Here is a 25606-nt window from a genome sequence, read left to right as displayed (position 1 = left end):
TATTCGTAGTTTAAATGTGCAAGTTCCTTTCCTAGAATTAGTTAATCAAGTGCCTGCTTACACGAAATTTATGAAGCAGCTTTTGTCTAAAAAGAAGTCACTTGATACTGTGCAATCTGTCGCACTAACTGAGGAGTCATGTTCCTATTTGACTCATATTGCACCTCATAAGCTAGAAGACCCAGGTAGTTTTTCAGTCCCATGTAATATTGGCACCTTCTCAATCGAGAAGGCCTTGTGTGACCTAGGAGCCAGTATTAGCATTATGCCTTTGAGTCTTGCTAAGAAATTGAAATTGACTAGGTTTGCAGTCACTAACATGATAGTACAGATGGCTGATCGCTCTGCGGTCCAGCCTATAGGAGTCTTAAAGGATATTCTTGTGCAAATAGGAAAGTTCTTTTTCCCAGTTGACTTCGTTGTACTAGATATACCCGAGGATGCTCACATTCCTATCATTTTGGGTAGACCATTTCTCGCACACCGCTTTTTGGTACATTATAGATGTTGGCTCAGGGACATTGACCTTTAAAGTAGGGAAACAGTCCATTATTTTTGCCCAGACCGCTAAGAAGAAAGATCCTATGTGGCCAGTCACCTGTAATACGATTTCTGAGAAAAAATCTTATTTTCTGCTTTCTGATATGCCTGCCCCTATGCCTATTACTACCATAACACCTTTGCCCCAGCTTGGGAGCAAATTGCAGGAAGATTCTTCTGTTTTAGATATTGCAGGAGCTAGTTTGGGAAGAAAGAGCCGCATGTTGCTCCAGTTGTGAAGGAGCCAATCGTTCAAAGAGGCGGCCTAGGATGTCTGAGCTATGCAACTGATGAGGAGCCAGTCAAGGTGACGGAGTCTGATTTGGATTTTGATGAGCCAGACGAGGTCATTGATTGGGAAGATGTTTGAGATGCTGATCCGTTGAGTTCTGCGGATATTGGAGTTGATAGGAGTGCAGCTGAGAAGATGATCACTGTAGAGGCTATTTCTTGTGGCCAGAAGCCGAGCAAGTGGGTCATTCCGTGGCCATTCTTGATCAACTATTAGTTGATTAAGACTTTTCTAAAAGACATTTTATTGCTTTTGTTAGACTTTTTATTGTTTTGGTTTGCGCGAGACTTCGCTATAATAAGTTTGCTTAGGATTTAAAGACTTTAGACTGTTACTTTGGGTTTTGCGCAATTTTGGGCGCGTTATTATGTGTAATTGCAGGTTCATATACCATATTGGCTCAATTTATTGAGCTAATTCGAAGAAATCAGAAACTTACAGCAGGTTTTCTGGTCGATCGACTGGCTGCTATGGTCGATCAACTGAGCCGTAATACCAGGGGGCTTCTGTTCATGTCACCCTGGTCGATCGACTGGTATGTATGGTCGATCGACCGTGCCCCGATGTTGTACCTGCTCACGACTATTCCCCTGCTGTGTTTGGTCGATTTGCGGAGTTGAGGGAGTCTTTTCTCCACTTTATTTTCCGATTCATTTCTGTTTTCTTCCGTTTCCTTATTTTGCACATAATTTTGCGTCTCGTAAATTGTTTTCTCGGAATTATGCGCGGTACTTTTGTTTCTTTTCAGGTACCTATGGTAGCACTGCTGGTTACTGAAACCTCCTAGCTCACGCTGGTTTGGGGAGGTTTCCTTCTGCTGCGCTTAAAGTCTTGTGAGTTTCCGAGTTTAACTTCATGTCTTGTTTAGTTATAATAACGCAAATTCCCGTTTCCCTTTTATTTCATTACATGATTTTGCACAATGGGGACATTGTGTGATTTGGTTTGGGGAAGGGTTTTGCGCGCATTGCATTCACATGTTCTATTGCATTTCTGTTTCACGTTTATTGCATTTCAGTTTGCATTTGTTTTTTCATTTCCTATATATATATACAAAAACTCAAAAAAATTGAAAATTTTCAAAAATCCAAACAATTGCACGTTTATTTTAGCATGTAGATCAAGTCGGAACGGTAGTATTTCAATGATGACATTGCATTTTCAGTTGTTTATGCCTAAGCCTTGCCAATTGACATGTTATTAGTAGAATCATATATGCATAATCTACGAGTTTTCGTTAAATTTCTTGCTGAACTTTAAACTTGACTTAGAGTTTTTGCAAACTACATCATTTTCTGAGATTTAGAACCTATAACTGGTGTCATTCATGACCAGTCATCTAGGATGCGAGTAGTTACTCCTTGTAAGACATGGCATATCAATATGCATAAATATGAAATTAATCTACTTAATACTTGTATGCATCCGGGTTCGTGGTTAGTTGACACATGTGGAAGAGGTCGCCCCTTTGTTCATTTTGCCCATGAGCTCCACAGTGCCAAAAATAGCGTTTTTGTCCCGTTACTACATCCTACATTTAGCCTGCCCTTGTCAAGCTAGTAGTTTATGTTCTTGGGATTGTTATTTCGTTTTTTGGTAGCTAATGCTCTTTATGAGAACTTGGTGAAATGATTGAAGGGAAAGGAAAGAAAAAAAAAAATCCGTGCTGTACTGTAGAAGGGCAGTCGATCGACTGGAAACAATGGTCGATCGACTGACCCCCGTGGAAAAATTCGAGAAGGAAAAACTCATATGCGGTAAAGTGAAAGATATTGGGTTGATGATTTATACTCCCATGTTATATTTGTATCTTATGGGGAGTTGACAATTTTATGGTGATTAGTGAGTTTGTGTTTACAATCTGCACTGTTTTATTGTTGAATCTTGAGTTTGAAGTTGGATGTTGTTATATTTTGGTTCCCTTAGTTACTAACTTGGCTTTTAACTCTGTTTTTATCCAAATTTACCTTAGCCCCTTCCTGCCCATACCTCACATATCCAAATTGTGCCTCGGCATGTGTCATGGTCTTTTATGGTTGGAATGCATATGTACGGTTGTAGAGATTAGTTTCATATTAGATTGCAGGCATGTTCTTGTAGGTCGTAGTTAGGTGAGAGTCATTTCAAAATTACTTCTTTCTATCTTTACATATACTCACCTGTGCTTATGTGTGATATGAGCGACCCGTGAAAATCATAATGATAAGTCTCTATAGTTGACGGTTCAGCAGTTTTTGACGACTTCATAACTCGTTTGCATGATTCATATTGCTAATTGATTGTTAGTTTTAGCATTAAATTGGTTTAGGCTATTCAGTTTGCATTTCGCTCTGAGATTGAACTCGTTCCATTAGGTTTTAGGATCGGGTCTAGTTCTTGCTTGGGGACAAGCAAGGGTTTGGTTTGGGGAAGTTTGATGCGTGTCCTTAATATGTTGTTTTACACCCTATTTTACAAGCATTTCAGAGCTCAATTATGTAGTTTAAGCTACTATTTTTCCTATTTCCGTTTACTTTCGTGTTTTTGTGTAATATTGCAGAAATGTGAAGAATCCAGCGGGAAATGAGCCAAATCCGTCCCCGAATACTTGGCATATTATTTGGCACGAAGTATTTACTCGGGAAGCGAACTTGGTGCGCGTATCGAGGCTCGAAAGACGAATTCACGAAGCTTTTGGAGCCAACTACCTGATGAAGCAGTCGATAGACCAGTGCCCTTGGTCGATCGATCAGAGCGCGATTCCTGAAATAGATCAGAAGCTACTGTTCAGCGGGGTTCAGTCGATCGACTGGTCCTTATGGTCGATCGACCAAACCGTGTTTTTGGCGTGAAAAGAAAAGGACGAGAATTAGAAAGCCCATTGTAATTAGGTTTTAGGAATAAAGTTACGTATGACTATCTATATAACGTAACTCCTCCCTACTGCAAAATATCATCGAATTTTAGGGAAATAATTAGGGTTCATCACACAAAGGTTGAATTTTGATTATTCCATTAGTTTAGAATAATTTTCGTCAATAAAGTTTACTTTCCGCATTTGGTTTTGATCTTTCCTCTTCAATTCTTTTTACGGTATTCTTCTGTTCTTTTGTTCAGTTTCGCTGCTTTAATTCGTTCATAGTTTAGAATTGCTAGGTTAGATCTTCCAAAGCCAAATTATCGTTTCATGTTAGTTATTTGTTTAGTTAATTTAATTATGAATTCAATGGCTTTATTTGTTAATTTTATTGTTGTTATGAATTTTATCATGAGTAGCTAAATCCTTTGTGCTAAGATGTAGGGGACCTGTAGTGTAGGCGGCGTAAATTTTGTAGGCCTGAGTCGCGCCACGGTCGATCAACCACCTACCCTGGTCGATCGACCGGCTCACGTGAGATCAATTTCGTCTTGTTTAATTTAATTGCTATTTTTGACGAATCGAGTGCACGCGACTAGTTGAATGCTTAGGAATTGACCGACCCGATAAGATCGAAAGATAGGGGAGGGAAATAGACTACTTAATTAAGACGACTAAATTAATAAGATCGAGAGATAAGTTAATTTAGACTTTTAAATCACTTTTCAGGACGAGAGTCAGTACTAGTGATATTAGGGACCCGTAGATAGATCGAAAGATGCTACCTGTTAAGAATGGACCGAGAGGACTTCTTATTTTCCCGTCTCACGTGATTATCTCAGACTTACCTAGTATACTGCCGTCGAGACTACAGTGAACCGACCATCTTAGCATCCTTTTAATATTTGATTTCATCCAGTTTCTTTTATCACTCATTTATTTACTTTAGTTTAGTTTAATTTGATTGCCTTTAGTTGTAGAACTATTCAAAACAAACCCCCACACATTTGTTACTTTAGACTAAAATTAGATAACTATTAATTGCATCGCCTCTCTGTGGTTCGACCCTGACTGCCGCTATCTATAGTAGTAGTTTTGATTATAAATTTATCTTTGGTACTCTACGACGGTATCAGTCATGGTCACGGTCATGGCTCGTCATATGGTGGTCTAGATAACAAGTTATAATATCGCAAAGTATATACATAAGACGGTCTGAGAATATTACCTTGAGACGATAAAAGACGATAAATTCCCCTTTCTTAATTCTCCCTCCCTCTTTATAAATTTGTTTTCAGATTTGATGAATAATAAGGACTATTGTTTGAGGTTTCATCTATTTATATTGGTAGACTAAGGTTATAAGGAACCAATTAGGAAATATAAAATATATTTATTATTATTATTAGTAGTAACTATCCGATCCCGACAATTAATCAACCAATTTACGCAACATATATAGTCGACCCAAGCCCTATATCACATGACCCAACTCCAATCCCGTCTTTCTTTATTATTTTATTTATTTAATTACCGTCTCATAACAAATATTATTATTATTATAAATACAAGCACTATTATTATTATTATTATTATTATTATTATTATTATTATTATTATTATTATTATTATTATTATTATTATTATTATTATTATTATTATTATTATTATTATTATTATTATTATTACTATTATTATTATAACATAATAATCATTCACTATTACCATATAAATTATCGTATATTATTATTACCCAATTACCTTTCCGACCCATTACTCTATCATTCTATTATTTTATTATGTCATTCGGTCTTATTCACAATTATTAATTATAACCGTCATAATCAATTATTCGAATTACGTAAATTAGTTATATAAATTTTACTAAACTACGGGGTATTACATTTTCTTACGTTTTTCATACACTATATTAGCCTTAAGCAAAATTATCTCATTACTTTTCATCTTTAGTTTTAATATTGTTAAGCATTTGATTGATAAACATTTGGTTATTTATTCAAGCTTTTGGTTCTCTTTTGTTCCTTCTTGCAAGTTTATAAGCTCCATTTCTATTACGGTAATTCTAATTCTAGTTTACTAATTTACATTTCTATTTTAATTATCACATAGTTTATCATTAGTACTTTTATTATATCACATTAGTATTGTTTTCATATTATGTTTCACCATTTAGTTTACATCATTTCTACAATCATGTCTAGCATTTCTTACATCATATTAGGTAGTTTACATTTCATCATGAGTAACTAATTTCCCTTAGTCTAGGGGCTAGGGAAACCATGCAAAATCAAATATGTAAAATGATAAATTAGGTTGATATAATTTTATCTAATTGTTTCTATCACATATTTGCGCTCCAATAATATTTTGGTTATTGGCCGTAATCGTAGATTAAGTTTGTTAATTCATTCTATAAGTCGAGAGGCACGGAATCGGATTAGACTAAGCATGTGTAGTAGGACGACCTAGTCATAAACGAGAGTTTCTCTAGGACCCGGTCTATGGTTGACACTAATATCGTAAGGTGAGTGTCTCTAAGCCTAAACAATTGACAATGTTATTATCACCGAGTTTAACATGAACATATATTTACCTTTGCATGTGTGACCCGACTCCCCTAGACTCCTTTTTATCATATAGTTTACACCTTTATATTTGCTAATCATCAAACCAACCAACAAACAAAACCAAACGTAATCGACCTTGATAGAAATCTTTCCATAGCATTTCATAACGCAATAATTGTCTCCTTGTGTTCGACCCCTATTACTACATTAAGGGGGCGTTTGGTTCAGGAAAGGGTAAGAGAATTGAATCAAAAAAAGGGAAAAGGGGGATAATAAATGGGATGGCCCCTAAGATAATTTCATGTTTGGTTGTAAAATTATAAAGAAAGGGAATCATATCATTTATTGTCCCTCAAACCAACAGCCACCCCATCCACCATCTACAACCAACAACAACAACAACACAAACCACCATCTGCTACACCGGCGCCACCACCACCCGTGTCGTCGGCGTCCCACCTCGCCGGGAAATATATTCGCACGCCACCCTAATTCCCCCGCACAACCACAAATCCCCAACATATAAAGCACACAAGCACTCGTGAACCACCACCTCCACCCCCGAAACCTCTTCCCCCATCCACAAAAATACCAGATCTGGTGTTTATGGGGATGAGGGCGGAGGTTTCAGGGGTGATGGTGGTGGTTTAGAATTGGAGGTTGTTAATTGGGGGTGTTAAACAGTGGCAAGGAAAGGGGGTCGCCGCCGATGGAGTGTGCGTGGCTGCCCCCGACGACAACTGGGGTGGTGTCAACGTCAGTTGAGGTGGTTGGTGCCGGAGGTGGCGGTTGGCGGCGGGTCAAACCGACAATTGTGGTGTTGATTATTGTTAGCAAGGGAATGCAAATTGATACCCATAGGGGGTGGGGGTATCAGTTTAGAAGGATAATAGTTGATTCTATCATTGAAGGTAGGGTAAGGGTAAGAAAAAATACACCAAACAAACATCAACAAAGGGAATTAAATATTTTCACTCTCTTTCCCTTTCCTAATGACCCCAAACCAAACAGCCCCTAACTTATGTCTAGGGTAATTATCTTTGCATAAGTGTGCCTATCAAATAACTACCTAGTGAACCTAATCCTTAGACCTCTTTAATATTATTGTTTACAATCTTTATTTACTTGCAATTAGTTGTTAGCATACAAACAATCAAAATCCCCAAAAATTAGTTACTTAAAGACAGACTTAAATATTGACAAACTAGAATAATTACCTCGCGTCTCTGTGGATTCAACTCTTCTTACCGCTAGCTATTAGTTAGTAGTAATTTAGGTTTACTTTGATTAAGGTGATACGACTTTAGCCTTATCATGTATAAATGTTGTTTAGTTGAATGTGAGAACTTCAATTCATGTGTGAACTCCCACTTACCTGGGGGGGCTAGGTAAGTGACTTCCTACATTATGTAGGAATTGGAGTTCTAGAGGAAGTTCTACTTCCCATGAATTGGACAACCAAACAAGACTCTAATTAGACAATTCTCATGATTTTAAAAGACAACCAAACTACCCCTAAATATACCTTATACTTTTTAGTTTTAATGGGATAATCATATTATCATTAATAAATAAATAATCAATGAAAAATACCTAATATATGAGTGTTTTTCTGAGAAGGTAAATAATTTTAATTCAGGTCAATAGGTGTATGTAGTCCTTATCAGTTCAAATATATTCAGATTCGAGTATCATTTAGTTATTATTGAATTCGAGATGTAATACCCGTCAGTTTGTTAGGACACTCTATCGAGTGGGTGTAGGGGCAATCGATCGAGTGACCCTTTTGTGTGAGCTTAAGTTCGATTCTGGAACAGTTGCACCGGCTATGGTAATTGATCAATGATAGGCTTATTGCGTACCTAACAAAGATACCCTAGGCTTAGTTAACAAACAAATGTAGTTAGGGAATAGAGGTCGAACTCAGGGAGACGGTAAATGCAATATGACAAGCTATGGTTAGAATTCAATCAAGGTCGATTTCCGATTGGTTGTTTGGTTTGGTGATTAAAACGATAGCAAAATTGAGATGTAAAACAACGATAATAAAAGATCTAGGGAGATGGGGTTGCACGTGTAAACTAACAATTAACAATGTCGAAAACATATAACCAATAGTTATCTAGGTTTATTAGCAACTACCTCTCGGTTTGATTACTAACCTTAGAACGATTGTTAGCGTGCTTTCGCACTTACTAGATTGGACTACTAAAACATGCTTTGTCTACTCTATACCCGACTTTCGATCTTACGAAACGAATTAACAATTTAACCGATGATTGTGATCAATAACCAAAAATTGACAAATCAAAACAAACATGTGATAGAGACAACAAATTGATAATAATAAAACCCAATCCAACAAATACAAATTACTAATCTAACATGGCTTTCGTACCCCCTAAATTATAAGACTACTCACTCATGACAATAAATAAACTACCAATGATTAATTCTAATAGCATAACCATGATAACAATATGTAAGTTATAATGGAGATGATAAAATAGAAATAAGAGAATGGAAGTTACCAATATAGAGGAGAGCAGGAACTTTAAAACAATAAGAACAATAGATTTGAAAATAAACCCGGAAATAAACTTGAAAATAAATTTGGATTACTTGAACGATTGTTGAAAAACAAATGTAAACTAAGTAATTAGAAACTAGGTTTTATGTAAAACTAAGACTGTATGATAAAAGATGATTACATAAGACGGAAAAATTTAATCAGAGGGTGGCTTGTGATGAACCATATGATATTCCCGGTCACATGGGGAAGCAGTTTGAGTACAGGTTTGGACTCTGGGTCTAGCCACGAGCATTGGTGTCCATTCGAGTTGTCACTTGTTAGTCGATGTAATTCATTCGAAAGGTTGTAGTAGCACGAGATTTGTACTATTCATTTATTCATTATGTAATTCACTAAACATGTTATTTATATAAAATGTTGTTTAATTGGAGTTCCGATTCACTGCCTCGGGAACCCGAGATGGTGACATTTCCCGATTACCTTGGCCGGGTAAGAGACTAAGGGGGTGTTTGGTTCAACTCATAAAGGTATGAGGTATGAGTTTGGAATGAGCCAAACCCATACCAAGTGTTTGTTTGGCAAAAATAGAGGTTTCATACCCATACCTCAAACCCATGAGGTATGGGTTTCTCATACCCAAGGGGGGAGGTGGGTATGAGATTGATAACCATGGGTATCAAGTAAAAAAACCAAAAAACATGAAAAAAACTTAAATGGTACATTTTAAATGATTTTTTTTTCATTTATTTAATCAACTCTTCATTTTCATGATTTTTTAGTATCAAAAATAAATATTTTTAATGTTGTATTTTAGATTTTTTCAACTTTCATGAAGTTCGATCTCATTCCACTCAAAATTGAAACAAACACATGGTATGGGGAATCAAGTTCCAAACCCATACCACCCGGGTATGATTCCTGATTCCAAACCCATACCCACGCGCGAACCAAACACCCCCTAAGAGGGGGTGTTACAAAGGGCTACCGTGAAAAATTTCCGTATTTTTTATTTGTCTCTCTGCTACCATGCGCCGACCTCTGTCACCGGCACTCAATTATTTATTTAGTCTATTGGTCATAAACTTCTTCCCTGCTGGAGAATTATAAAAGCTGTCCGAAATACCCATGTTATTTTAAAGGATTTTCTTGTATAAGAGATTCGGAAGTACCCAAGTGATTTGGATAAGGTTTTGCAACTTTTCAACTTGGAAAAAGTTGAGCAACTTTCTCCCTTAAAAGGCTTAGTATAGTATATAGTATAATTGATAAGCCAACTGGTCAACCTGTTTGGGGAACTAAAAACGACTAAAGAGGTTCAATAATAGTTCGGAATTTTACTAACCGATAAAACGGTCAACCGGTTGTTTCAAAATGAATAAAATCATTAAAATTATCATTTCGTAAGGTTACATTTTGCGACATGACAGAAAACGCCAATTTCTTTACAAGTGATTGTGGGATTCTGTAGAAAATAAAAGAAATCATAGACAATATAATCACCTTAACACATTCAAATACATTTCCGACCACCGTGAGCTATACAGTTACTACTTCTTGAGCAAGATTTACCTCTTGAGCAAGACATCTGTTAGGAACTTACACCATTTGCTTTTGATGAGTCACGAGCTAAGAGATTACAGGCCAACAAAGCCGCCCCAACTGCTGGTTCAACCTGTTAAATCCGTAAAAAAATGTTTTTAAGAGATAAATAAGAGATAGGGCTTGCATAACGTATGACATAAAAACACATAGGTCAATAACGCTCGCTATCTAAATGATGTGCTCTTATATAAAAGAAAAGAGACGTATTTATTTATCCTTGAGAAATTCACAGGATGAATCTATGTTCATATGTTTTCAAGTCGTCCGTCTATATGGGGAAAAAACAAATCTAGCTTGACGCGATAACAAATACATGTAAGATGTAAATGATGGCGCCTCTGAACAGTAGGTTTAGCTGGAAGGTCGGAAGTACGTAGTATACATACAGGTTCTAAAATTCATGTTTCAAGCCTGAAATGAAGCGTCCAATTGTCATGCTGTGTCGAAACGAGGGTCATTATGACACAACAAAAGTTGAGCATCGAAGTAACACAACCCCATCCAGTCAAGCTGAGAACAAGCGCCTTACAGGCCTGGTGGCATAAATTTTCTCAGTTATTGCTTGTTTAGATTGCAAGAAAAGTAGAACTATTGAGTACTAAGATTATATCTCAGACAACATAGTAGATAGAATTTGTGCTTTCTTCATTATAAAGATCACAGTAAGATCAGTTTATATCCAATAACTTGCACCTTGTTTGGACTTTGGATGGCGGGATTGGAGGAATAGGGAGGTGGGAGGGGGAGAGGGGGATTTCAGTGGGGGAGAAAAGGGAGGGGGAGAATTTCCATGTTCTCGTTAGGAAATTAGGCTTGATGTAAGGGATCCATTTTCCCTTTTATAATCCAAATTCAAGTCCTTCCAGCATAGAGAAGATACAATAGGAGGGGTTCCAGGTCACCTTACACGACATAGGGGGAGAATTTATATTTGCTCATCAGCAAATGTGTGGGTCACACCTTACACAAACTATCTGTGTTTTCACTAATAGTGGTTGTTTCGGATACAATAGGAGGGGAGGGGGGCACTTTTGCACAGTTGGATGACCCTAGTTTTTTAAATCGAATCAAATCACGAATCATGAATCGAACTGCTTCCATAAACGGATATATTACAGGCTCGACTTCTGGCCAGAGTGCTTATTCCACATGCTGAAATTTAATGTCCAAAAGCAAGTAGGTAAGGTTGGAAGATAGAACCTCTCACAGCCAAAGCGAGAAGCTGCTACCATTGTGCCACAAAATGAGTTGTGTTGCATGCCTACACTAATATTACTATATCTTATGTTCCAAATTAATTTGATCAAAAGTGTCCATGTTTCCAGGATGTGTCTGTGCCCAAGGATTGATCATGTGCATTGCCAGGTTGAGGAGCACCAGTGAAAGATGAGGGCATTATATAGTCGAATGCACAAGACAAGGAACTATGCAAGTTAGAGAAAAGGAATTTATAGAGTACAAATAATCAAGTATCGAACCTTTGGTCTAATAGGATAGGCACCGGGGAAATCTCGTTTGATGCAGCCAATTATTTCTTTTGATATATCCCACTTCTTATTGGCTTCCAGAACACCACCAACCAAAACAACTGGGAAAGGCCCGCTTTTATCTGCATGAAGAACATTGCACCCCCTTTGTGACCGATATCTTTTAATTCTTATGCACAGTTCAGACTTCAGAAATCTTCAATATTTAAATTGAGCAGAGGCAAGCAAACTAATTTGATTTTCTTTTCCACACACTATTAATAACAGTATAAACACCACCTACTACTCCATTCTACTCACAATGATTTTCCACATTTCCTAATTTGACAAATTCATAGTGATTTGCCACATTGTTTTGGCACAAATTTTAAAAATCTAATTATTAAAAATTTAAAACAAGATAAGTTGGGCATGTGGGTTAATTAAAACAATATAAATAACACAAGTCGGATTCAGTTGGACTTTCTGACTCCATTTCTTGTCATACTGGAACTGTCAGTATAATTTCCATTTTCAATGAAAGAAAACACACATTATTCTTTGGTTATGAATTATACTGACAACAACAACAACATCAGAGCCTTAATCCCAAAATGATTTGGGGTCGGCTGACATGAATCATCCTTTCGAACCGTCCATGGGTGCACGCACGCCTCAAAATGCGAATAAAAAAGGGAAGATAAAAAACAAAAGGGAGAACGAAAATGTAATGGAAAGTCAAGGTGAACTTAGGGGTTTTAAAATCGGATTCCGTCTTTCTTTTATAAAAACTTAAAATTTAAATCGAGAGAAAAGATTAGAACGATTTTTAAAAACCGAAATAGAGTTAAGGATCCGGAATGAACCAGGTAAAATCTATAAGAAAGTGGTTGTTGAAAAAGTGTGTAATAAAGGGGAGAAAAATAAATAAATTAATTTCTTTAAATTAAATAAATAAATAAAAGCACTAAATCATCAAAAAAACATCAAATACTAAAAAACCACATGTATCCTTTCCTCCATTGTGCCCTCTCCGTCACCATACTCTCCTCAAGCCCCAGAACTCTCATATCATGCTCTATCACTCTCAACCATGTCTGTCTCGGTCTTCCTCTCGCCTCTAGGGACCTTTTTTCTCGTTCTCCAAGTCTCCGCCTCCTAACAAAAGGTGCGTCCATAGGTCTCCTTCTCACATGGCCAAACCATCTTAGTCGGTTTTCCATCATCTTGTCCTCTATTGGCGCCACTTTAACCTTTTCCCTAATCACCTCATTCCTTAACCGATCTTTCCTTGTATGTCCGCACATCCACCTCAACATGCGCATCTCCGCCACACTCATCTTTTGAATGTGACAATGTTTCACGGCCCAACACTCGGAGTCGTAAAGTAGAAGGAGCCTAATTGCCGTGCGATAAAATTTTCCCTTTAATCTTTGGGGCATATCTTTATCGCATAGAAACCCCGAAGCACTCTTCCATTTCAACCATCCCGCTTTAATTCTGCGAGCCACATCTCCGTCTAACTCCCCATCTTTTTGAATAATAGATCCTAGATATCCGAAGAAATCCGAACCCTCAACAACATTCCCATCAAAAATAATACTCCCCGCCTCTGTCGATCTCAACCCCGCCACCTTAGTGAACTGACACCTCAAATACTCGGTCTTACTCCCGCTCGGCTGAACCCACGAGTCTCTAAAGTCTGCCTCCACAATTCCAACTTTCTCTCCACCCCTCTTTTGTCTCATCAATCAACACAATATCGTCAAGAAACATCATACACCAAGGGATGTCGTCCCGAATATCCCCCGTCAACTCATCCATAACTATAGCAAAGAGAAAAGGACTAAGTGCGGAACCTTGATGCACCCCGATGGTAATAGGAAATTCTTCCGTTCTCCCAACATTAGTGCGAACACTTGCACTAGCCCCCCCATACATGTCCTTTATGAGGTCAATATATTTTCGCGACACACCCTTTCTCGCCAAAGCCCACCAAAGTACTTCTCTTGGTACCCTATCATATGCCTTTTCCAAGTCAATAAAAACCATATGCAAATCCTTCTTCTTGTCCCGATGGTATTCCATCAACTGTCTCATGATAAAAATCGCATCCATAGTCGATCTCCCGGGCATAAATCCAAATTGGTTTTCCGAGATGTCTACATATCTCCTAAGCCTTTGCTCGATTACCCGCTCCCATAACTTCATTGTATGACTCATAAGTTTAATTTCCCGATAATTGGAACACTCTTGGACATCACCTTTGTTCTTGTACAAAGGGACAAGAGTGCTTTTCCTCCAAGCCGATGGCATCTTGTTGCTCCTCCAAATCTTGTTGAAGAGCATGGTTACCCATTCAATCCCCTCTCCCCCGAAGCACCTCCAAACTTCTATGGGTATACCATCCCATCCCTCTCGCTTTCTTTGACCCCATCTTCCTTAACGCCTTTCTAACTTCACTCTTTTGTATTCTACGCACAAATTCCCGGTTAACCATGTTTGGTGTTACCTCTACATCCCCAAAACCTTGTTCCCGATGTCCATTGAATAAATTATCAAAGTAAGAACTCCATCTAGCCTTTATCTCGTTATCCCGAACCAGAACCTTGTCGTCCATATCTTTCACACACCTAACTCTCCCAATATCTCTCGTCCTTCGGTCTCTTATGCGAGCACGTTTATAGATATCCTTCTCTCCTTCTCTCGTGTCCAACCTGGCATACACTTCTTGGTTAACTTTTGCCCTCGCATCCCGTACGGCCTTTTTAGCGGCTCGTCTAGCTTCCTTGTACTTTTCAAAGTTCTCATCACTCCCGCATTTCCCAAAACCTTATAGCATTCACGTTTAGTCTTTATCGCTTGTCTCACCACATCGTTCCACCAAGATGTGTCCTTACTTGATGGTCTATTCCCTTTAGATTCCCCTAATACCTCCCTCGCCAACTCCTTTACAACATGCTCCAATTTATCCCACGTTGCATCAATATCTTTCTCCTCACAATCCGACCAAATATCGCTACTTCCAACCTTATCCAAAAACGCTTGTTGGTTTCCCCCTTGTAGCTTCCACCACTTGATCCGTGCCTCACCGATTATCTTTCTCTTCCTCAAGTCTCTCTTACCTCGAAAATCAAGAACCACTAGTCTATGTTGTGTTGCGGCACTTTCCCCGGGTATGACCTTGCAATCGGTGTACTCTTTCCTCCACACATTCCTTACCAAAAGGAAGTCAATTTGACTAGCATTACCTCCACTTCTATAAGTCACCAAATGAGAATGTCTTTTCTCGAACCAAGTGTTCATTATACCCAAGTCATATGCCAAAGCAAAATCCAATATGTCACTTCCTGCTTCATTTCTCTCCCCGAACCCAAAACCCCCATGAATGTTCTCAAAGCCAACTCGACTAGTACCCACATGCCCATTGAGGTCACCACCAATGATCAATTTCTCTCCAATAGGGACACGTTCTACCACCTCTTCCAAATCTTCCCAGAAGGCTCGTCGAAAAGAAGCATCCAAACCTACTTGGGGTGCGTAAGCACTTATAACCGTCACCACCTCATCCCCGACTACAAGCTTAATACTCATAATCCTATCACCCTTTCTCGATACCTCTACCACATCATCAATGTAATCTTTATCAATGAATTATACTGAATAAAGCAAAATTAGTTGCACTTCTTCTTGTTGTGAAGTAGCAGTCACTTGATTCAATTCTCGAATCTCGATGCAATTTTCATTTCATCGTGAAACAACCTCTTGTACCAACAACAATGAAAATGAAACTTCATCAAATACAAATCATGTCAGAAATATTAAGTCCAGGACTCTTTTATGGTTTCACAAAGTCAATGAGGGGTGGTACACTGGTAACTCCTGAGTACTAAGGTTAGAAACCGCATAACCTGTCACCACCCACAACCCGTCCTCATTGAATATGCCCTCACGACTACCTTAACACCAAAAAAAGTTGTAAAAAATAATCACAACTGCAAAAGCAAATAAAAAGAGACTAATAATTTAACATTTCTCACACCTCATTTTCTGAAAACAATTTTTTTTCCCTGCAACACCAACAGAGACAGAAATGCTGTCTGCGTTGAAACTGCCCTTACGACTACCTTAACAAGAAATTTTTTTTAAAAAAAATGGACAAGTAAATAAAAAGAGACGAATAATTAAACCTTTCTCACACCTCATTTTATGAAAAACAGTTTTTTCCCCCTGCAACACCAAAAGACAAACAGAAATACAGAATGCATCTTAGTTTGAAGAGGCGCAAGGCGCACCGAGGCGATAAGGGGCTGAAGCGATGAGGCGCAAGGTGCAAGGCGAAGGCAAGCGCCTTTTAGACACGAGGCGCCTTATTTTTTTAGCTTTATTTTATTTCCGAAATAAAATTTTGGGCAACAATACTCCTTTTAGGAGTTTTCAAGTTGACTAATATCTAAAGGAGTAAAGTTTAGGAATAATGGTGCAAAGAAAAGGCATATCTAAAGATTTAGACGTGCTAATGAACCTTGCTTAGTGAGCCTTGTCCAAAAGGCGCACGTAAAGTGCACCGAGGCGTTTCGGATGGTGCCTCATCCAAGGCGCGCCTTTTCAAACTAAGGCAATGCATGTAGCATGTTGCCCAACAAACATAAATGCATGTCTATAACAAGTTTACAACTACTTAATATGGTTGCTAAAACAAAAAGATTTGTGGTCTAATGCAACAATTCAACTGCAACAAATTTCACATGGACAGATACTGATGAAAGAAAATGTCATCAGCCATTTCTGGGTCACAAGGAAATAATTAGGCATCAAAATGAACAAGAGCAAATGTATAATTTGCCAAGTCTGTCACTATTTCAACAACCTTAGCCCTATTTAAATCTGCCATTATATGGAATTTTACCGGTCAAAATGTAAATAAGCATGTTTCTGAAGAACCCATTAGTCATTGACAGAGCATTTGTCTAAAAACGAAGAAAACGATATAAGCAATAGGCGAAGACCTTAGTAGGTAACATCTTTTTGCGTTGAACAAGACACTGCTTGTGCCATACCTTCGCCGCACAAATGAAGTCTCTGGACAACTGATTTGACACAGGCAGCCAATTCCTCAACTGCTTCTAGTAAAATCTTATTAGCAATCTCATCGCCAACTTCAGCACAAGAAACCACAGCTGGAACGAGTGCTGCAATGCGGGCCCATGATGGATCTGCATATGTCCACCTAAAGCCCAATAAGAAAGAAAACGAAACTCAAATGTAAAATGAAGACCACAGTTCCGCCAACATTAACTGAGATTCAATATACATATCCATGGACAACCAATCATCTTTAAAATCCAGAGCAAACTGCAGTTATCTATGAATCCCTTCTTTTCTTTATGAAAAGACAAGGTACAACCTTGGCATAGAGGCAAAATCCTTAGATTCACAAAGTTGAATACTGAAAACTACTTCAAGGGTACACACTGAACATTATCTCATGATCCTGGGAAGATCAACGACAGATATAGAACACATATATCTTCATATGACGCATTACTATTTGCATGTGTATGAAGGCAATGAGCTTATTAATAGCAAACCATCTCCTCATATCTCCCACTACAGCTCCAACAATAAATATTCTTCAGAAAGGTGGTCAATGTAAAACTAATCAAAAGAAATTAATCTAGGAATCAAAAGACAGTGGCTTCCAAATCACGTACCAGTGAGCTCAAATAGTAACACCCTTACTATATTAGGGAATAATAAAAGTTTCGGTAGTGCTATATATGACCCTAAGGGTCTTGTGACATATATTGACCGAGCACTTGGGCTTTCTTTTACTAGAAATTGCTCGACATGTAGTATGCATCAACTGATAATGAGGTCAAAGGAAAGACAGTAATTAAAGATTTAATTGTAGGAATTTGGAAATCCAATGTTCCATTCAAAGGGGCTTATATACTATGGTACTACATAGATAAAACATATAACAATCTTCACTAGTACAGACCCAGTAACGCTTTGTCAAGATATGTGTATATGATCGAAAATTAGAGACATGGAAGCATTTATTCCTCCGTTGTGATGTTGCTCAGAATTTATTGAGCTTGATTTGAATTTGTGAATAACTGTGGTTGTATGCTGGTCCAAAAGTAGAATTTCTAAGCATCAAAATTTGAGACTTGGGCAGTACAAAAGCTGAAAAGCAATTATGAAAATTTGTTAGCTCTTAATTAGATGTCTCTGGTAGTCTGGTTGGACCATTATTTTCACACTCTTTTAACAAGTGGACATTCTTGAGATTAAATTTGGTGTAGGATTGACTTACTAACTTCTTGGTGAGCCAAAGCAACTGGTGCTATTGCTGGTATCCTAGTTACAGTTGCACAACAGAAATAGGCATCTTTGATTAAATTTGGGGTGAAAATGATTTACTAACTCGATGACTAGTTATCTAAGGCAATTGGCGCATTGAAAATTGCCAGAGACCTTAAGAGTGTTAGGTACTCACTTCTACTGAGCGAACATAAAATATATTTCAAATATATTTTTCCAATGACTAGTTAACAAATTATTATTTTTAGGGATTTTTGTAGTCATTTATTCAATTATGATGGGATAACATTCCATGAGGATTCATTAGTTTCATTTTACTCCCCCACTGGCATTCTTTCAGGCACCTTAGAATACCATTATAAAACAACATGCATTCACAATTGTAAAAGCTGACAAATAGAAAGGAGTGCAGCCACTTTAGTGGCCATTTTAATTTATTCCATTATAGTCTAGAACCAAAGAGTAATGAGTCTTTGGCTTCATTGGAAATGGAAACAGCTTCTTTGTGTTGCGAACACAAGGGTAAGGCTGTATACACCCGACCCCCTCTTACCCCGCAATTTGCGGGAGCCATTGAGGCATTTGGGATAATGTTATTGTTATTCACAATTGTAAGAGCTGAGAAAGGTGGTCAGAACAACCGGTCAAATCTGGGTTAGAAGAGAGATACCCAATAAGTTCATCAGGAGAAGAGAGGCCAATGGTGTGCAAGATACTATGAGTAAGTGTAGTCTTCGGCCCACGACCATCCTGTGCCTTGAGAACAGCTGTCAAAGCTTGAGCAGCAATTCCATAGCCACTGCATATCAAAACATATGATTGTCATATATGGTCATCACAGCATTTCTAAGTATTTGCCCATATTTGTAGCTTCAAGATCTATAAAGAAGGAAACTGAAACATCTTAGAAAGATATATAACAAGAGAGTATCATCAGCATTCAGCAGCAATAGTATTACGAAAGTTAAAGAAAATACACTGCCTAAAGAGCGTTAGCATTCAGAGGATAAGGAATTGATAAGAAATTTAGCAAGTTGCCTTCTATCTCACAGATGCATGCCCCTAATGTTTGGTTTCTCAGTCCATACCCAAAACGCACATATTTATTGAACGGTTGAGCAGTAGAAGTGAAAACATAATTACATAAGGGGAGAAAATCTTTGTTATTCTAGATCGTCGATTAATTTGTATGGCAGGCAGAAGTGCAGAATCCATATCTTTAATATTTTTGCCAGAAAATGCTAGGTTAGACTGTTAGAGTAGTGAAGGCTACATTTTTTTTGGTTACAGTAGTGAAGGCTACGAAGGGGAGCCTTGGCGCACCGGTTAGGTGTTGCTTTGTGACCATGAGGTCACGGGTTCAAGTCCTTGGAGTGGCCTCTTGCCAAAATGGCAAGGGAAGGCTTGCCCCAATTACGCCCTTGTGGTGGGACCCTTCCCTGGACCCTCGCCTAGCGGGGATGCCATCGTGCACCGGGCTGCTCTTTACAGTAGTGAAGGCTACATTAGGTAACCCTCTCCTCCCGTACTTCTTTAGGTAGAATATGAATTAAAGGAGACCCATGAAAAATGTTAATAAACCCCATTACCCAAAGTCGCCCTCCTATGGCCGGGTAGGAGGTCATACGTACATGGAATAAATATTTCGTCAAGCCTCCAGAACTGTACCCATAATGAGGATGAACAAGTTCATCACCAAAGAGGAAACCAACCTTCCCCAGTCACCAAGAACTGGTCCACCACCACCGGCACGTGCTTCCTTTCCATCTTCTCTAATTCCATAAGAAATGCTTCCTGTTCCAGAAATCAAAACACAGCCATGAAGCTTTCCCATGGTGCCACTTGCCAATGCAGCAACAGCATCATTATATACATATAGTTGCACGACCCCGCTGAACAATTTCCTGCACAATGTACAGCAAAAATATGACATGGTAAAAATGAATCCGCACAAATCCAACAAAGTAAAATGATTACCAAAGGCCACATGTCAGTCAAAACAAAAGAGCTAAAATCCACAAGATGCTTTTTCATTGATCTTTTTGTACAGAACGCTTTGAAACACAGTTTGCCAGCTTCTCTTTGAAACACAGTTTGTCATAGTTCAAGATGTGAAGTAATTGGCTCTACCTGCGCACTAATTCCTCAAAATTGACTAATGTGTATAAAGGACTCAGACGAGGACAATAGAAGGAGCCACTAAAACAATGAAATCTTCACAAGACCTATGACTTGCTGTATAAGTTTTGGCTAATGCGTGATATCTGTCAAGCTCATCAACCTTTCCATTTAAGCTTCTCTTAGAACTTAAACACAACTTACGGTCTGCTTCTCATTCCTCTAGAAACGAGAAATCTCTTGATAAGTATATCAAGAAGTCTGAAGTTCAACAGACAGCCCAAGTGCCCAACAATGCAACGCAAGAATCATTTTATTCTTTTAACATAAGGAAGACCTACGGACTCCTGCATCCTATGAAAAGCGTGTGACCCACAACCAGACAACCACCCCAACCATACGGGCATTCAAGACGGCAAAATAAACCGCCAACTTATTTTCACTGTGTTATATTTAATCACAAAATGTCAAAACAATAATCCAGAAGAAATCAGTACTTGTGGGAACAAAACTCTATAAGACCAATAACTACTAGTTTCATTTTGGAAACATAACCCCTGGGTAGTAAATGCTACAATGGATCCTTACTACAGTGCACAAACAAATAAATTATCATGCCAACATTAATCTGTTCTTAAATTGCAAACAGTTCTTTATAGTTGATATTTGACACCCCTAAAAAACGTTAAACACCTGATTATAGAAGGGGCAAAACATCCACTATATTACCGATAACGGAGTAAAAAGGCGAGCACTAGCCTCATTTTTTACCGTTTGGTATCACTAATACGTTCCACATGTTCAAATGATTAGCATATCATCTCTTTCTCAAATCCTACAAAAGTTGAATGCAATGAGCCAAACACGAATTCCAAATGAATTACATTAATTTGGAAAAAAAATTTATCATATGTACCCATCTATGAATTATACAATAAAATAGAGTGGCAGTATGAAGCCCTTTTTCACCTCAATAAGGAAGAAATAAGCTTAGCTTTAAGCATGTTTATTGTTCAGGGGTAGAGGGAGGGGGAAGAATAACCGTCTCTCGCAGCAACATAAACAACATTATCCCAGTGCATCAGCAAATTGTGAGGTAAGGGGGGGTCGGATGTACGCAGCCTTACCTTTGTGTTAGCAACAAAAAGAGGTTATTTTCGAATGACCCAAAGTAAAAATTGCGTCGAAGGACCGCTACTTCACAAGAGAAAGAAGCGCAGCCACCTTAGTCAGCCATTTTGATTTATTCCATCATAATCAAAAACCAAATAGTAATGAGTCTTTGGCTTAGAAATAATTATATTTGCGTAAACCACATGAATCTGTTTGTGGAAGGCACTGGTAAAAGGCCTTAAATTGAAATAAATCTGTTAAAGAGATGGGGATTCAGGCTTACAAGGATCCGTTTTGCACGTTTTCATGTCAAAACTCCTTTTTATGAGAGAAGATATGAGGGCAAAACGGCTATCACTATAGGTGAAGATTCAAGGTTTATCATTGTTCTATTTCCCAAAAATCCAACTTCTACTACTATTTATTTTCACAAATTCTTGTTCAGACGGCCACTTTTCGTCTGAAGCTTCAGACAGACAATATGTGACCATTTTATTGTTAAATGTAACCACAATGGTATTGTTAGTATTCCAACTTGTGGTAACTTGTTTTTCAATAGTGGTCACATTTGACTGTAAAATGGTTACAAAATACCGTCTTATTGCTTCAGACCAAAATGGTCCGTCTGAAGCAAGACCAACTGATTTATTTTATAAGTTTGCCACTTGCACACTTAACTTTTGCGGAAAATCCTTGCCCTAATAATACTAATCCAGCTGTAAAAGTTAAGTTCCATAGAGCCAGCCTGAAACCCCTATCAAAAACTTAACTCAATCAACGTGTTTCTCTGCTCTTTCTATCATAGCAGAAAACAGCTTATTTTTATGTTCTGTTCGTAGTTGTCTGAAAAAGAAACCCCATTTCTTTATGTTATTCAAAACTGTGGTAAAAGCATAAGAGCTAAAAAGGATGAGTAATTCTACTGTAAGGCCATGTCCCCAAAAAAATCACTCCCCCACTTCTTAAAACCTCACATTCTCTCTCCTCTTATCTATCAGGTTCACTATATTATTCTTTTTCGACATTCAAATTAGCTGAGTACACTTCCAGTGTGTAAATAAATAACCCTCTAAAACACTGACATATGAGCATGGGCTTCCTTATTCTCAGATATTTACGAATTACGATCTCCTAGAACTTTTGTCCAAAAGCAAATGTAGCGAATTCAATTATTGAAGTGAATGGAGGGAGAAGTAGACCAAAAAGAGCAGATCCAAAAAGATCGACATCTCAATGCAAATACAGAAGAGGTAATGTAACGTGCAAGTTTACTGCGACATCAGAACAAACAACAAACAACAAACCTTAGCCAATTTAGTATTCTCTCCTGGTCATTAGGATGATTAACACCTGATATCGCCAAGCAAACAGCTCGAACAGCCTCTCGAGTAGCACACGCCTTTGACAGGGCTTCATCTATGACCTGCTCTAAGGTATCCCTCGCTGCGACTTCTGAAAGATTAAAAGCATGAACCTAAAACCATGACTAAACAAGAACACACTGAATTACAAAGCATACTGAATTCCCGCATTACGAATTTTCCGCCACTGTAAGGTAACAGCCTAATAATGTTTAAAATGCGAGAATGGATATAGTGTTTGGATATTTACTTAATCGCAAATTCTCCCTTGTGACGGGTACTATTCCGTCACAAACACTGTTCACATTTGCGACGGGCCAAATGTGACCAGTTTTTGAGAAAATGTGACAGTTTTTTATAGGTGACATTTTATAAACAGTACTTTGAGTGGTTACATTTAATCAAAAAGTGGTCACATTTGCCCGTCGCAAATTGTGACCGTCACAAGGGAGAATTGCTGTTACTTAATAATATGATAGCTTGATAGGGTAATAATGTGAAAAATGTGAGAATGGAGATAGTGAAGAAAACCCAAATTAAAGTAAAAGTAAGAGCATAAAGTAGTTTACCTCCAACGCTATTATGATTAGAACAACCAGAGGTAGCACGGGCGAGGACGGGCAAAGGGTCAGGGAGAAGATGATGATGATGATTATCGGGTGATGGGAAAGGAAAGAATGAGATACATACACAAGTAGTAGAAGTAGCACCACCATCAACACCCAAGATCACCCCATTGACATTGACATTGACATTAGTATTACTAACATCATTCTTTACTTCACCATTATTGTACTTGCTCATTTGTTTTATTATTCAATTTTAGATTTCGCAATTGATTCTTCTGGTTGTTGTTGTTGTTGTCGACGTCGACAGTCGGTGTTGTTGATAAGAACGTTGTTATACAAGAAATTAATTAGTTATATGCGTGATTTGATTTCATGTGGGAATTCCCAACTGTTTGACTGCAGATCGTGATATACTCATTTATTAGAGAAAATTGTTGATTACAGCCTTTTATAAATCTCATTTTGAAAATTACAGCCTTATATAATTTTTTTTGAAAATTACATCCAAAATATTACTTTTCTTCTAAAATTGCACCAACTTGAGGTTTTTGGTGATTTTTAATGATGTTTTTATGATGTCTGCTTTATTATTTGAGAGCTCTTAAATTTCTTACCTCTCCTTAACACAAACCAATTAATCACCCCAAACATCATAAAAACATCATAAAAATTCACCGGAAAACTCAAGTTGGTGCAATTTTAGAAGAAAAGTAATATTTTGGATGTAATTTTCAAAAAAAATTATATAAGGCTGTAATTTTCAAAATGAGGTTTATAAAAGGCTGTAATCAACAATTTTCTCCATTTATTATTGCTTTTGGGAATGGTTGACTGCTGGAGGGGATTAGTAAAATTGCAATTGGGAATAACACAAATTCTCATTGTAGAAAATTATTCGTCACAAGCTGAATACGGGTTGAATACTATCATTTAACAATGAAATGGGCGGGATAGTGTGTAAATTGGCTGAAAAATAGTTTGTATTACTCTCTCCGTCCCGGTCAATTGTTATCTATTTCCTTTTTTCTACTTTTGGTAAATTTAAGTGGACAAGTGGGGTATGTGATATGGGTAGAGGTCGCAATCGGGTCAGTCGGGTCGTGTTTGGGTCGGGTCGGGCCATATCTGGTTCGGGTCATATTGAGTCAGCCAACCCTTTTGGATTGGATCGGGTTCGGGTTATTATGGGTCGGGTCGGGTCGGATTTGGATCGGGTCATTTCGGGTCAAATGATGTATCAGGTCGAGTCGGGTTTGGCTCGGGTCATTATCGGGTTCGGTTACTTTATCACATTACTTCAATTTTTTACCATTAAATTTAGTTTTTAAACATTATTTAGTTTAATTACTTCATTATTAAGTCAAACATATCAATCTAAATATAAAATCACTTTTATTTTGATCAATATTAAGCTTAATAATTGTCGGTTCATCAAAAACTTTGTTCTCTTTCTAAAATTGTTTTTTTTTTTCCTTTTCATGAAAACTCTGTTTTTGAAACCCTTTTTTTCCTTCGTTCTTTGATTTCCATAGCGAGAACGAGAGCCCGGCTAGCTCAGTCAAGGACAGAATTGGATTCCTTTGTTTCTAAGGATACTTTTGGTACTCAATTGGTGACGAATGATGGCCAATTGGATGAGAATTTTTCAAACCATTCTCGACGGGGACGGTGAATGATCTTATCATTTCCGCCATTAACGTAGCTGGTAAAGCTTCGAAATCTTCTTCTAAAGTGAATTATGTCAATACTAGTGTTATTACCAGTTCTCAATTAGGCAATGATGATGTTATAGTGCCAAATTGTGTTTCTTCTGTTCTTGTTGATAATTCTGAATCGCCTGTAGATTCGACTGATTCTACTCATACTATAATTGTGGATAATATTGTTACTCAACCAATAGATACTGTTATTAACACTGTTTTGGAGAATCCAATACCAACGTAGGTTGTTTAAATTGCTGTAACTGTTTTTGACAATTTGCCGCCTAAACCTAAAAATTGGGCATATGTTGTAAATAATTAGAAGCAACTGGGTATGAATTTGTTTTTTGTGAGGAAAGTATGCATTCTGAGACTATTCAGTTAGAGGAACAAGATTTTGCTCAGGAATTGAAGTTCTGGGAAAATATTTTGATGGGTCATGTAGTGGGTTCTAAACCGTCTTTAACAGTTGCTCAGAGATTTGTTTCAAAATACTGGGGTAAAATTGTTTCTCATATTGTTCAATACTTCAGAAAGAGGTGGTTTTCTTTTAGATTT

General features: G+C 37.7%; 1 protein-coding gene across 3 annotated transcripts; it reads right to left on the bottom strand.

Annotated features, from left to right (window-relative positions):
• Positions 1-10121: 10121 nt before the first annotated feature.
• Positions 10122-23772, bottom strand: LOC141600371 (uncharacterized). Of its 3 annotated transcripts, none has more exons than XR_012524297.1 (7): positions 23349-23772; positions 22723-22870; positions 19900-20091; positions 18858-18986; positions 16867-17087; positions 11870-12000; positions 10122-10461 (listed from the first exon to the last, which is right to left on the bottom strand). XR_012524297.1 is itself a non-coding variant. In XM_074420596.1 (7 exons), exons 1-7 carry the CDS (start codon positions 23581-23583, stop codon positions 10378-10380), a joined length of 1089 nt encoding a protein of 362 aa, XP_074276697.1. In that variant the 5' UTR covers positions 23584-23772; the 3' UTR covers positions 10122-10377. The 3 variants fall into 3 exon arrangements, 2 of the variants coding, with proteins under 2 accessions (XP_074276697.1, XP_074276698.1); XM_074420596.1 differs by having other exon boundaries at positions 16918-17087; XM_074420597.1 differs by lacking the exon at positions 11870-12000 and having other exon boundaries at positions 16918-17087.
• Positions 23773-25606: the final 1834 nt, after the last annotated feature.

The sequence above is a fragment of the Silene latifolia genome, chromosome 9, assembly GCF_048544455.1.
Source record: "Silene latifolia isolate original U9 population chromosome 9, ASM4854445v1, whole genome shotgun sequence".
In the NCBI taxonomy this organism is placed as follows: domain Eukaryota; kingdom Viridiplantae; phylum Streptophyta; class Magnoliopsida; order Caryophyllales; family Caryophyllaceae; genus Silene; species Silene latifolia.
This window is presented reverse-complemented; position numbering and strand designations above follow the sequence as displayed.

Excerpts from the sequence above, each read along its gene's own strand:
- LOC141600371 (XM_074420596.1), bottom strand. The coding sequence starts at position 23,583 with ATGAGCAAGTACAATAATGGTGAAGTAAAGAATGATGTTAGTAATACT. Across the intron at positions 22,871-23,348 it reads TAATCATAATAGCGTTGGAG|AAGTCGCAGCGAGGGATACC; the intron begins GTAAACTACTTT and ends TTAATCTTTCAG. Across the intron at positions 20,092-22,722 it reads AGAATACTAAATTGGCTAAG|GAAATTGTTCAGCGGGGTCG; the intron begins GTTTGTTGTTTG and ends TACATTGTGCAG.